Source organism: Dipodomys merriami, unplaced genomic scaffold, assembly GCF_024711535.1.
Source record: "Dipodomys merriami isolate MVZ:Mamm:240054 unplaced genomic scaffold, mDipMer1.0.p SCAF_68, whole genome shotgun sequence".
NCBI lineage: Eukaryota > Metazoa > Chordata > Mammalia > Rodentia > Heteromyidae > Dipodomys > Dipodomys merriami.
Genome location: NW_027206268.1, coordinates 3796145 through 3810460, shown reverse-complemented (window position 1 = coordinate 3810460; position 14316 = coordinate 3796145). Strand labels below are relative to the sequence as shown.

The window sequence follows — 14316 nt, the reverse complement described above, 5'->3', positions numbered from 1 at the left end:
GACAGAATGAAGAATCTTAAGTTCAAAACTAAACACAAGCAAGGTGTGGTGGTCCATGCCTGTGATCACAGCACTTGGGAAGGTAAGGCAGGAGAAGCGAGAGTTGGAGGCCAGTCTGAGCTACAGGGTGAAGTTTCTTCTCAAAAGACAAACACACAAGAAACTATTCACTACTTTAAGAAACCCACTAAAGATTGAGGCTGGGCACTGTGGTAGTTGGAGCCTGTAACCCTAGCTACTCATGAGATCAGGAGGATAGTGGTTTGAGGTCAGCAGGCAAAAAGTTAGTGAGATCCCGTATCAGTGAAATGTGCCGGTGTGGCAATACACCTGTAATCCCAACTGTAGGTATAAAGTATAGGTAAGAAGATCACTGCCTGAGACCAGCTCTGGGCAAAAATGTAAAGTAAAAGTATAAAGGGGGAGGGGGTGGGGCCTGGAGGCATGGCTCAAATGGTAGTACCTGCTTGGCAAGTAGAAAGCCCCAAGTTCAACTACATCCTCTCCAGGCGAATAAATAAATAATAACAATAATAATAATAATAATAATAATAATTCAGAGGAGTGATTATCCCAAAATGTTTTTAGGAAAGTTAATGTAGAAATGGATTTGAAACAACAAGTACAACAGGAAAAAAAAATAATGAAAGACATGAAGAATGCCTATAGTCCCAGAGACCTGACAGGCTGAGTAAGAAGGATCAGCTCATAAGGTGAAGGTCAAAGAATAGAGGTTTTAAACAAAAAAAAAAAAAGGCAGGCTGGGAAGGTGGCTTAGCGGTCAAGTGCTTACCTAGCAGGCATGAAGCCTTGTGTTCAATTCCTCAGTACCATATACACAGAAAAAGCTGTGGCTCAAGTAGTAGAGTGCTGGCCTTGAGCAAAAGAAGCTCAGAGACAGTGCCCAGGCTCTGAGTTCAAGCTCCAGGACTGGCCAAAAAAAAGATCAACTGATAGACAGATAAACACACTTTCAATGAGATTAGAGCTAAAGCAAATTCTAATGGAAAATCTGAAGTTTTTGAATAAAATATGGGGATACTATTTACTAAAAAAGTGAAGCGAGTAACAAACTTAATTGAAAGGCAATCAGGGTTAGAGGCTAGTCCAGGCAAATAATTAGCAAAGCGCTCTCTCAACAAATAATAAGCCAAGTGTGGTGGTGCACAACCATGATCTAACTAGGCAGAAGACACATGTAGAAAGAAACCATGAGTTCAAGCCCCAAGACCTGCATAAAACTAAAAAAAAAAAAAATTGTTGTCACCTGCAGCATTTTCAAGGCCACGGTTGCTACATGGCTCTAGGGCTTTCAGATGGGTGTGCTTGTGGGAGAAGAGAAACCAGCTGCAGTTACCTGACACATCACCCATAATCCAACTACCCTCTCCACCGTCAGAGCGCCTTCCTGTCTCTTCCTTTCTTATTTCCAACACCCGCCAATGGACCATTAGTAAAAAAACGGACCATGATGAGTCCGGACAGCTAAAACTTGCTGCTGTCATCTCCCAACAACTTTCACTATGGGTCCTGGTCCTTTTCAAAGGTAACAGTGAAAGAGGCAAAGTAGTCTTCCTGTTTAGCTGAGGAAGGGAGGGAAGAGAGGAAGGAAGGGAGGTTGGTTAACAACTATTATTTCTTGCCGGACGGATACGTTCCTTCTTTCACTAGTGGGGTTTTGGGGGGGGGGGAGAGGAAGGGGGAGAGAGGGACTGGCTGGCCTTGTCCATCCCTTTTCATAAGAGAAAAAAGGAAGAAGTACATGAAGATGAAGCTTAGGAAGAAAAGAGAAATGGAAGGAGAGGAGGGGGGAAAAAAAAAGTGGATAACCAGGTAGACAAGGAACATATCTTTAAAACTCCATGGAAGGAAAAGGAAGATTTCCAGAGACTACGTCCACTTGGAAGAGGGGTGACATCTACATCTCCAAGAAGCTGGGGGCGGGGAGGAGGGTTGTCTGGTGGGTGAAGTGGGTGGGGTGAGGTGGGGATGGGGTGGAATAGGGTGAGATTGGGGTGGGGTGTGGTGAGGTGGGGATGGGATGGGGTGGGGATGGGGTGAGGTGGAATGGGATGAGATTGGGGTGGGATGGGGTGAGGTGGGGATGGGGTGGGTTGAGGTGGGGAGGAGGGAATGGGGTGGGGTGAGATTGGAATGGGAAGGGATGGGGTGAGGTAGGGATGGGGTGAGATGGGGATAGGGTGAGGGGGGATGGGGTGAGGGGGGATGGGGTGAGGTGGAATGGGATGAGATTGGGGTGGGATGGGGTGAGGTAGGGATGGGGTGAGATGGGGATAGGGTGAGGGGGGATGGGGTGAGGGGGGATGGGGTGAGGTGGAATGGGGTGAGATTGGGGTGGGATGGGGTGAGGTAGGGATGGGGATGGGGTGAGGTGGGATGAGACGCTGTCAGAGCCACCAGCCTGTCCCCAATCCCCTCGTTCTCGCCTCAGCCCCCGGGGTGGGGTGGCGGGGGGGTGCTGGGGGGGGGCGGACCCCCGCCCCACGCCCGGACCCCCAGGCCTCGGGCAGCGCGCCGGGCGCCCGGGGGGGCGGCGCGGCCTGGCTGCGGGCCGGCGGGGTGCGGAGGGAGCTCCGCGGAGGTCGGACCCCCGGGCCGGGGCCTCCCGGCCGGCCGAGGCGCGCGCGCGCGGCCGAGGCGCGCAGGTCACGGCCCGAGGCGGGGCGGCGCGGAGGCGGCTCCCGCGGAGTCCGCCCGCACCGCGGGGCTGGGGGGAGGGCGAGGGAGGGCAGGCCGCCCGGCGCCCCGAGGGGCGGGCCGGCGGCGGCGGCGGCGCACTCACCGAGAGGACGCTCATGCGGATGGGGGTCTCCAGCAGGCACGCCATCTTGGGCCCTTCCCACCCCGGCGGCGGCCGGCTGCCGGCGCGCGCGCGCGCGCGCGGGGACTCGCACTTTCGACACGCTCGAACCGTCCCCCGGAGCCCCTCACACGCCGGGTAAAACCGGAGCGCACACGACCCCACACACCGGGCTGGACACACCTCTCGGTAACCCGGAGAGGGGCCGGGGTCGGGGTGTGGGGGGGGAAACCGCGTCAGACGCCGGCCGGCGAATCGGCCGCTGCGGAACAGCAGCTACACTCGGGCTGGGGGCGGGGGGGGGAGTGAGAGGGCGCGGGCAGCGCTGTGCGCATGCGCGAGAGGGCGGCAGGGGTGTTTTTCCTCCCCCCCTCCCTCTTCTCCCGGCGCCCGGTCGTACGTGGTGGGCGGGGCCTCGAGGGCATGGGCGGGGGGCTCAATGATGTGGGCGTGGTCTCGGGGAAGGGGCGGAGCTTTATACTGGCGCTCGGCGGAGCTGCCAGGGGGATTCCCTTGGTTGAGTTCACGTTGGTTGGGTTCACGTCTTTTCATGTCAGTTTTCAGAAGCAGAAGAAAAATCTAGTAGGTGGAACCGCCCGCATACTTTTCAGGTTTGCTTTTTCACGCTCAAATTCTCGGCCCTGTCTTTACACCGCACCCCTAGGGATGCGATTATTATTTCCATCTTACAGCTGGAGGCAGGGAATCTCAAAAAAACAAATAAAACCACAACAAACACCGGCCTGGGTGTGACAGGTGCACGACCCCACTTCTCCTGCTGTCACATCAAGAATGGACGCTAGTTAGGACGTCGGGGCTCATCAGTTGCCTTCGCTTGGAGAGATCATTCTGTTGCCAATTAGTTTCCGTTTTCTCCAGTGTTAAATAATAAGAGTTCACGGAAGCTCGATAGACAAAGTACTTACAACACGCCTGGAACGTGGAAAGCATTGCACAATAGGTGTGATAGCCTATTTCCAGCCTCTGAATCAAATGTGTGTGTGTGTGTGTGTGTAGGGGGGAATTGATCAAATGTTTGAATGTTTTATATTAAAACACTGAGAAATGAGGTCACATGCCTAATTTAGGCTGTTACCTCTCCCCTGAATTAAAGCTATCTATAGCCTTCCGAGTGGAGTAGATTAAAAAAAAAAATCTATCCCTCACAATTGCTTCTCATTGATTTTCTCTGTTCTTCCCGTCCTGAGTGTCTAACTAAAATAATTGCAGCATTTATCAGCCCCAGCTCATGGGGACTGCTTTCCTTTAAAAAAAAAAAAAAAAGTTGAATTCCTAGAAGGTAAGAATTTTATTTAAGATAACCCTGACACTTTAGCTCTTTTCCCAAAAAAAACGTCCACAATCTGTCTACTTGCTTGTTGGCATCTTGATCATTCGTCTTTCATGGATGAATTGGATGCTTTTCGAAGTTTCTGACACATCTAATTTTATTCAGCTTTCTAATTAGGGAGATAACTATTTGGTAGGAAAATCTAGAGTCCCAAGTCCCATTATTTTTTTAACTTAATAATTCCAGAAGCTTTTAGGAATAGTTTTTAAAAAATCAGTAAGTTCTTAAGTTGCCTATTAAGAACATATTATTTGTGAATGTCTTTAGAAATAAAATTGTCTTTTATAGGGAGACTTCACACTAAAGAATTAACCAATCTCTCTTACACAGTTGTATTAACCTTGTTTTAATGTTTAGCAAAGGAAAACTTCTATTTCCAGGGCTTTCATTTACCCTTTTGGTTTTAAGTTCTATCATCTGTCAAACTGCTAAAACACAAGGACTAAGAGATAACAGACACACAGAGTTCCAGTGCACACCAAAATCTCCAGGGCAATCAGATGCCCATGGCTCAGTCAGAAGATTGAGTTCTGAGGATTGAGGTTTGTTCTCAGCCTGGACAGGAAAGGCCAAGAGACCCTGTTCCCCAATTAACTACCGAAAAGCCAGAAGTGGAATTGTGGCTCCAGTGGTGGAGAAATAACCTGGAGCAATAAAAACAGGCAACGCCCAGGTTCTGAACCCAAGCCCCATTACTGGCACAATACATACATAAGTAAATAAATGATACGTAATAAATATAAATAAGTAAACGCAAGTAAATAGAAAAAAGTAATGTAAATAAGATATAACGCATATATTTTTATAAATAAAAATATTCAAGTATATTTATGTATTATATAACAGTATATAACATACTACATATATGTAGTATATAATTTTATATATTATATGCTATAATATGTATAATTATGTAATACCTTTATACAAATACACATAAATATATAATACATTACAGAATATGATATAGGATATGTTTACGTATAACTATATGTAACTGTCATATAAAGGTGATTTATAAATATGAAATATTTAAAGTATAAAAACAAATATAAATATAATTTAATTGCAATTCTAATCTATGATTATAAATATATTTATATTTAATAAATATATGTTATGTATTACATTGTATATAAATGTGATATAGTATACATAAATATATCACATACCACATAAATATTATGTTCTGTATCTATATATATATTGTATATAATTGTATGTAATATAACCTATCACATATAATTTATCATAGACTTATATTTATATATGTATAACTGTCACATTACCATATAAATATGATTTATATAATATATAATTTATGTTATATATTTATATATAACATATATATGTTATGTATATATACTTATATATAACTTATATATAATATATAAGTTATATATAAAATATAAATATGTATATGTCGTATTTATATTTATACGTATTGTATTTATATAAACAAATATATAAATAGAAACAAATACATGAATAGAAACAAGCACCTCTGGGGTTGGCGGTGCCCTTCCAGCTTCCGCTCTCGCGAGACTTGCGGGCCGGAAGTGACGTCGCGCTCGCGTCAAAGGCGGCCCCGGTGGGGCTGCGTGATGTTGGCGGGAACTCCGCGCGGCCCCGGGACGCGGACGAGCCCGCGGCGTTGCGGGCAGCGAGATGCGGGTAGCCGTGACCGGCTGCTGCCATGGGGAGCTGGACAAGATCTACGAGACGCTGGCGGTGGCGGAGCGGCGCGGCCCGGGCCCGGTGGACCTGCTGCTGTGCTGCGGCGACTTCCAGGCGGTGCGCAACGAGGCCGACCTGCGCTGCATGGCCGTGCCGCCGCGCTACCGCCACATGCAGACCTTCTACCGGTGAGCCGGGGGCCGGGAACGTCACCGTCCCCCCTGCCCGCACACACCCGGCCCGGCCCGTCTGCGGGCCGGCCGCGCGCTCGGAGGGACTGGACAGGGTCGCCTCCCCCGCTTGGTCCTGGGCTGAGCCGTCTGGGGGCGGGGGGGGGGGGAGTCGCTCCGTTAATCATCCGGGAGCTTTGCTCTGGGCCCAGGCCCTCCCTGTCTGAGACGCTCAAGTGACAGCCGTGGACTCGATCAACTTCCTTACCTCACTGGAGGATCGTGCTGGCCTCAATGTCAGGCAGAAGGAGGGAGGGAGGGAGAGAGAGAGGGAGAGAGTTCTGCTAGCCTAAAACTCAGGCGTGTGTGTGTGTGTGTGTGCGCGTGCTGGGTCTTGAACTTGTGTGTGTGTGTTGGGTCTTGAACTTGTGTGTGTGTGCTGGGTCTTGAACTTGTGTGTGTGTGTGTGCTGGGTCTTGAACTTGTGTGTGTGTGTGTGTGTGTGTGTGTGTGTGTTTGTGTGTGGTGGGACTTGAACATGTGTGTGTGTGTGCTGGGACTTGAACTTGTATGTGTGTGTGTGCTGGGACTTGAACTTGTGTGTGTGTGTGTGTGTGTGTGTGTGCTGGGACTTGAGCTTGTATGTGTGCACGCGTGCTGGGACTTGAACCTGGGGGGGGGGGCGCTGTCCCTTTTCTGCTTGGAGCCCTGATTGATGCCCTACCACTTGAGTCATAGTTCCACTTCCTGTTTCTTTACAGTTAATTTCTGGGCTGGCTTTGAACCTCCACCCTGAGATCTCAACCTCCTGAGTAACTAGGCTGATGCCTATAACCTTATAGCCTATAACCCCTTCATTCTTTTTTTTTTTTTTTTGGTCGGTCATGGGGCTTGAACTCTGGGCCTGGGTACTGTTCCTGTGCTCTTCAGCTCAAGGCAAGCGCTCTACTGCTTGAGCCACAGCCGCACTTCCGGTTTTTCTAGTGGTTTATTGGACTTTCCTGCCTGGGCTGGCTCTGAACTCTGATCCTCAGATCTCAGCCTCCTGAGTAGCTAGGATGACAGATGTGAGCCATGGGTGCCCGGCTAACCCCTTTATTCTTAAGCACAAGGGTGGATACAGGAGACCTTTACAAAGAGCTTTACAACATTTTTGAATGAGATCAGCTTTGTCCTCTAGACATTATTTTACATCTCTGCTTGATTTGCCGACTGAGAATTTTACCTTTCTGTTTCTAGGTATTATTCTGGAGAGAAAAAGGCCCCGGTTCTCACCATCTTCATTGGTGGAAACCATGAAGCTTCAAATCATTTGCAAGAGTTGCCCTATGGTGGCTGGGTGGCACCAAACATTTATTATTTAGGTATGTGATCATGTGTCATCGTTCGCTTTGAAGAGATAGAAGGGCTTGTTGGAATTTGTATTAATAGGCAGCATCTTGAGATAAATAGTGTTTTCAGAATGTCAATTTTATCATTAATTTTATCATGAAAATTTACTTGATATAGTTATGTAGGACTGCATAAAATTCCAGGCCCCTGCTTTTCCCTTAGAAAAGCAATTGCCTTTGTCTATGATAATTGTATTTATTCCTTTACTTACTTACTGTCAGACCTGGGGTTCAAACTCAGTGCCGGGGCTGTATCTCTGAGCTTTTATGCTCCAGGCTAGCTCTCTACCACTTGAGCCACAGCTCTACTTCTGACTTTTTGGTCATCAATTGGTGATAAGAATCTCATAGACTTCACTGCCCTGCTGGTTTTGAAATGTTATCCTCAGATTTCAACCTCCTGAGTAGCTTACAGGCCTAGCCTCTGTAGTCCAGCAATAATTTTATTTCACTGCACAATTTTCCAGGTTTGGCAGGTGTGGTGAAATACCGAGGTGTGAGGATTGGTGGCATCTCTGGTATCTTCAAATCTCATGACTATCGAAAAGGTATTGTCATCGTGAAAACTTGTTCTTCACTTTTAGGACTTACCTGACTTAGAGTAATACAAGCACGGTGTACACTGTGACATAGTTATTACACTTTATTTCTCCTGTGAATACTTTTATTCTCAATTTTTATGTTTCATTTTGTTTGATGCTTTTCTATGCAGGTCCTGGGACTTGAACTCAGGACCTGGACTCTGTCCCAGACCTTCATTTTGCTCAAGGCTATGCTTGAGCCATAGCTCTACTGCCAGCTTTTTTATTGGTCAGTGGAGATAAGACTCTCACAGACTTTTTTTGCCTGAGATCCTTGGATCTCAGATCTCAGCTTCCTGCATATCTGTGTCAGCATTCACCTGACTTCTATCCTATTCTCTCCTGCCTTTTTTCCTCTCTTGCCAGGCAAGCCCTCTGCCTAATTTGGTGTTTGTCATTCACTAGATTACTTTATATCTCCAGTACACCTAGGAAAGCTGGGAACAATGTATCAAACAGCATGTTTGCAACTTTATATAAATGTATCTCATTGCTTGTGTGTTTCTATACATTGCTTACTTATTTGACATAATTCCCAAGCCAGTGGTTATCCATATGACTCTAATCTGTTCATATGTGAATAATAGTTCATTCTCTCAATATATCACAATGTGCTATGAATTTTAAAGTTAGAGGAATGAATAGCTTGGATTCGTATTGATTAATTTAACTTCGTAAATTAAGTTGGCAGCCAAAACTTACATCATTAAAGTAATTGTAGAGTCACAAGTTTGTTCCTGTCCTTTTCCTCTGTATGATTATTTTTCTTTATTTGTGTGTGTCAGTCCTGGGGCTTAAACTAGGGGCCTGGGCTCTGTCCCTGAGCTTTTATACTCAAGGCTAATGCTCTACCACTTGAGCACAGCTCCACTTCTGGCTTTCTATGGATAAGAATCTCATGGTCTTTCCTGGCATCAAACAGTGATCCTCAAATCTCAGCCTCCTGAGTAGCTAGGATTATAGACATCAGCCATTGTATGGCTGTTCTTTATGATTTTAACCTCTGGCATGGATTTACAAAGATAGGCTGTTGGCTACATGTGTAATTCCATGTATGTTATATCCATCTTGGGAAGACAGTTGATAACATAGCTTGTTTCTCTTCTGATTTAAGGTCATTTTGAGTGTCCCCCTTACAATTCGTCCACCATAAGGAGTATATATCATGTGAGAAATATTGAAGTCTATAAATTAAAACAGGTATGTAAAAAGTCCATTACAGCAGACTTGAGAGGGAAAAAAAAAAAAAAGTTCAGTGATTTGGTACCAGAATGCATTTTGATCCTCTTCGGAGAACAGCAATTTGATATTTCTAAAATTTAGCATTTGAATTGCTTTTAGGAGGTTCACAGATGGCCAGAGTTTTGTTTCTTAATAGCTAAGAATTCTTTTTAAGAACTTAAGGTAGAAGCAAAGAATTATGTATAAAAGCCAAGCATTGTGGTTCATGATTATAATCCCAGCTGTGGGATATTTAAGATGGTCCCTGAGGCAGAGAGAAGCTGTTTCTGTCTGTTTAGATGGGTGTGTGGCTTCCTGCGTGAGGACGGGCCCCCGCGATGAGTTCTGCGGAGAGGTTCCGGACATCTCCGTGGCGGGCATCAAGTGGACGGGATTCTTCTGGTTACTTCAGCTCTTGTTCAGAGTTTTTTCCTTCCTGTTCTGTTCTTAAAAGCTGAAGCAGCCTATAGATGTATTCTTATCTCATGATTGGCCCAGAAGTATCTATCACTATGGAAATAAGAAGCAACTCCTGAAGACCAAGTCTTTTTTCCGCCAAGAGGTGGAGAATAACACGCTGGGCAGCCCAGCCGCCTCGGAACTCCTGGACCATCTAAAGCCCACTTACTGGTTCTCCGCCCACCTGCACGTCAAATTTGCAGCCTTGATGCAGCATCAGGTAGAGCGCCGAGTCCTTCCTCTCGTCTCTCATCAGCACTCACCGAACACTCGTGAACTAGACGCAGTGGGCGCAGCTGTACAGCTAGAGAGAGAAATGAGAGTTCACTCACCTCTTCTGAGTAGCTCAGCACAGAAAGTGATCAAGAAACCAGCAATTACAAAGCAGTCTGAGCTTGGTGTGGGAAATTGTCGGGCGTTGTGGGAGCTCTACACTGGCTTGGTGCAGTGGGGAGGGGGATTGAGGGCGGAGCTGAGCCCTGCAATGCCAGGAAGAAATAGCCCCCCCCCCTCCCCCAATCCAAGCCTGGGGACTGTCCCTGAGCTTCTTTTGCTCAAGGCTACCACTTGAGCAAATAGCGCCACCTCTGGCTTATGTGTAGATGGTGCTGAGGAATGGAACCTGGGCTTCATGCATGCTAGGCAAGCACTCTACCACTAAGCCACATTCCCAGCTCCTGTGTGTCTTTTTGGTTTCTTGGTTTTGTGTTGTGCTGGTTAGTAAGGTTTGACCTCAGGGCTTTAAGCTCTTGTTTTGTTTTGTTTTAATTCAAGTGTGGTGCTCTACCACTTGAGCCACAGCCCTACTTTTGGCTATTTGCTGATTAACTTAAATAAGCGGCTCCTGGACTTTCCTGCCCAGGCTGGCTTTGAACCTCAGTCCTCAGATCTCAGCCTCCTGAGTAGCTCGGATGACAGGCGTGAGCACTTGCGCCCACCAGCACTTCAGTTTTCAGGGAGACACGGGTGTTGCCTCCAGTAGGACCTTCACGTTCATGAATTCTCCCCGCTTGCTTTTTCTCAGTTCACTTTAAAAAAAAAAAGAGCTTTTTAGGAAGTATAATTACATAGCAGGAAATCAGCATACAATTCAGTGATTCTACTTCTGTTCCAGTTATGCAGATATCACATGATCCAGTTTGGTGACTCTTTTGGTAATGTTGAGGCTTGAACTCAGGGCTTTGTGCTCGATAGGCAGGTATTCTATTGGAGCCATGCCCCCCAGTCCAGTCTTGCCTTCCATGACACAGCGAATATGGAATATTTTGGGGAGGAAAGTAACATTCTTTTGATGCACCGCTTAGGAGCACTTGTGATAGTGTCCTAGTCAATATATGAATGACCTGTGGTACGTTAATATTCTCCCATTGTGTCTTATCTTGCCTAGGCCACAGATAAAGGAGAGACAGCCAAAGCAACCAGATTTTTAGCCTTGGACAAATGCTTACCACATAGAGACTTTCTTCAGGTAAGCAAACATAAAACATTTTGCAAAACAGTTTTCACTCTTGCAGTGATTAAAAATGTTAGTTTGGTTTGGTTTTGTTGTGCTGGTCCTGGGGCTCGAACTCAGGTCCCAGACACTATCCTTGAGCTTTTTTTTTTTTTTTCCTCAACGCTAAGACTCTTAATCACTCAAGCTACAGCTCTACTTCCAGCTTTTTTTTGTAGTTTATTGGAGGTAATATTCTCAGGGACTTCCCTGCCAAGGCTGGCTCCAACCCTTAGATCTCATCCTCCTGAATAGCTGGGATTACAGGCATGAGCCACTGGCGCCAGGCTCAAATACCTTTGTGGTCTGATTAGTTTATCTTAAGATACTTAGGCTAGGCAGACGGTGTCTGTTATCACCTCATGGTGCTGCTTTCTCCGATAGGTCTTAGAAATCCCACACGACCCCGGTGCGTCTGACCAGCTGGAGTATGACGTGGAATGGCTGGCTGTCCTCCGGGCCACTAACGACCTCGTGAACGTGACTGGGGGCCTGTGGAATATGCCCGAGAACAACGGCCTGCACGCACGGTGAGCGGAGCGTGCACTTTGCATGTGCAGGGAGGTCTCTGCCGCTTCCATGTCGTTTTGTTTTGTTGGGTTTGTGGGATGGACGAGAGGCAAGGGGACAGTGTTCCCTGGGAAAACCTACCAAATGTCTGCCCGGTGACCTGACCTGACCTGGCGAGGCCCAGTGGTTGCATGGCATCTTTAGCCTGAACGGCTGTGGCCCTTACCCCCGGCACGCCCTGGCCTGGGTGCCATCCCTGAGCGTTTGTGCTCAAGTCTTAGCACTTGAGCTACAGCTCCACTTCCACCTTTCATTTTATTTTATTTTTAGGGAAGATGGTACTTATTTGGAGATAAGAATCTCCTGGACTTTTCTGTTTGAACCATGATCCTCAGATCTCAGCCTCCTGAGTTGCTAGGATGACAAGGTGTGAGCCACTGGTACCCGGTGAAGATTTTTTTTTTTTCCCCCTAAGAGTTTTTGCACTGGTCTTTTGCTAAATTAATTGCAATCTGACCATACAGAATTTTGCTGGGTGATTCATTTCCTCTGTGTGCACTTGCCAGTTACTATTTGAGGGGGATCACATGTGAAAATGGATCGCTCAGGCTGAGAAGGTGGCTTCGAGCTAGAGTGCTTGCCTAGCATGCGTGGAGCCCTGGGTTCAATTCCTCAGTAACACAGACACAGAAAAAGCCAGAAGTGGCGCCATGGCTCAAGTGGTAGAGCACTGGTCTTGAGCAAAAAGAAGCTCAGGGAGAGCGCCCAGGCCCTGAGTTCAAGTCCCAGGACTGGCCAAAAAAAAAAGACCATGGATTGTTCTGCCTCTTATAGGTGGGATTACAGTGCCACCGAGGAAGCCATGAAGGAGGTGATGGATAAGATGAACCAGGACCTCAAGGTGCCCTGCAACTTCAGCGTCACCACGGCCTGCTATGACCCCAGCAAGCCACAGGCCCCAGTGCAGCCTGTGCACAGGATCAACCCGCAGACCACTGAGTTCTGTGCCCAGCTTGGCATCACAGACATGAACGTGAGGCTTCAGGAGGCCAAGGAAGAGCAGCCACCTTGTGGGGACTACGAAGAGCAGGAGGAGGGGAGCGACGACTCTGGAGAAGACCGGAGCGAGTACACCACCGACACCTCCGCCCTGTCCTCCATTAATCCCGATGAGATCACGCTAGATGAAGAAGAGGAGGAGGAGGAGGATTGTGGAGGTGCACCCAGTGACATGCACACACCCTCAGCAGAACCTCCTTCCTATCAGGCTTCTGATTTCTCCACAAGCTTTTCTGATGTGAGGGTCTTGCCGGGGTCCATGGTTGTATCTTCCGATGACTTACCAGGCTCTCCCTCGGGTACCGAAGGGGGACCCCTAGAGGACGATGGGAAGGACTTCACTGAGTCGCCCTTGAAGAGGCTGAGTAATGAACACGAACCTGAACAGAGAAAGAAAATCAAGAGGAGGAATCAAGCCATCTATGCGGCGGTAGAGGATGATGGCGATGATGATGCCGAAGCCTGACACATTGACTTGCCTCCTATTATGTGTACATATGTGATTTTTTTTGAGACCCTATTTTTAGAGTTGGGTTTTTGATGCAAGGATTACCTTTGTAATAATGAAGTTATAAAAGGGGATTTTTTTTTTTTTTTAGATATCAACTTGGTCTTTAGGCCTTTAGATACAAATGCATTAAAGTTTCCTGTCCAGTTTTGATTGACCTAACGTCATTTACCTCCATTTCTACGCCCTTATCGCTTATGCACTTGATGACAAACACATCTGAAATACCGGACTGTGAACACAGAGGACACACAGATTTTTTTTCAAGGAGTTAAAATTACACATATTTTGATATATTCAAAAAGAGGTGTATTTAAGATGTTTTTCAAAGTCCATATCACTTTTGTACATATAATTTTATGTATCCCTCCTTTTCATGATCATCCCACCCTCCCCACCCTCCCACCCCCACCCCCCACCCCTGCAATCAGCTTAATGTCTGTCAGAAATAAATTGCAATTGGAGATGTTACATAAAATTTCAGGAAGTTATTTAAATATTAAACATGGGTAAAACATACAGTCTCATACTTCATTGCTGAAAAGTGGTATCCTTATTGGCTTCTGCATATTGTATTTTAGCTTTAGCTTTCATTTCATGCACGTATAGTGAGTATGTACAGATTATTTTCTCCACAGTGCAGCTTTTCTTGTATGAATTGATCAAGGTATAGCTGGACACCACTGGCTCATTCCTGTAATTGTAGCTACTCAGGAGGCTGAGATCTAAGGATTGCCGTTCAAAGCCAGCCCAGGCAGGAAAGTCTGTGAGACTTATCTCCAGCTAGCCACCAAAAAGCCAGAAGTGGAGGTGTGTGGTTCAAGTGGTAGAAGTGCTAGCCTTGAGCAACAAAACCTCAGGCACGGCATGTAGACTTTTTTTTTCTTTTTTTTTTTTGGGCCATCCAGAGGCTTGAACTCAGGGCCTGGGCAGCTGTCCCTTAGCTTTTTCACTCAAGACTGATGCTCTCATCACTTGAACCCACAGCTCTACTTGTGTGGTTAATTGGAGGTAAGAGATTCACAGCCTTTTCTTCCTGGGCTGTCTTTGAACCGGGATCCTCAGGACTCGGCCTC

At 46.7% G+C, this 14316-nt stretch overlaps 2 protein-coding genes across 5 annotated transcripts in view; one reads left to right on the top strand and one right to left on the bottom strand.

The window, feature by feature from the left end:
- Armc8 (armadillo repeat containing 8) overlaps nt 1-2905 on the bottom strand; it is a 50378-nt gene extending 47473 nt beyond the window's left edge. For 3 of the 4 annotated variants that reach the window (XM_070005481.1, XM_070005482.1, XM_070005483.1), the window contains exon 1: nt 2804-2905. In XM_070005481.1, the coding sequence (XP_069861582.1) occupies nt 2804-2848 (45 nt within the window). In that variant the 5' untranslated portion in view covers nt 2849-2905. The remainder of the gene's footprint in view (nt 1-2803) is intronic. The other variant, XM_070005484.1, reaches the window with a different exon arrangement.
- A 2838-nt stretch (nt 2906-5743) lies between these two features.
- Dbr1 (debranching RNA lariats 1) lies at nt 5744-13397 on the top strand. Its single transcript, XM_070005480.1, has 8 exons — nt 5744-6037; nt 7259-7383; nt 7878-7958; nt 9106-9191; nt 9667-9891; nt 11059-11139; nt 11548-11693; nt 12508-13397. The coding sequence occupies exons 1-8, from the start codon at nt 5841-5843 to the stop codon at nt 13196-13198; spliced, it is 1632 nt and encodes a 543-aa protein (XP_069861581.1). The 5' UTR covers nt 5744-5840; the 3' UTR covers nt 13199-13397.
- Nucleotides 13398-14316: the final 919 nt, after the last annotated feature.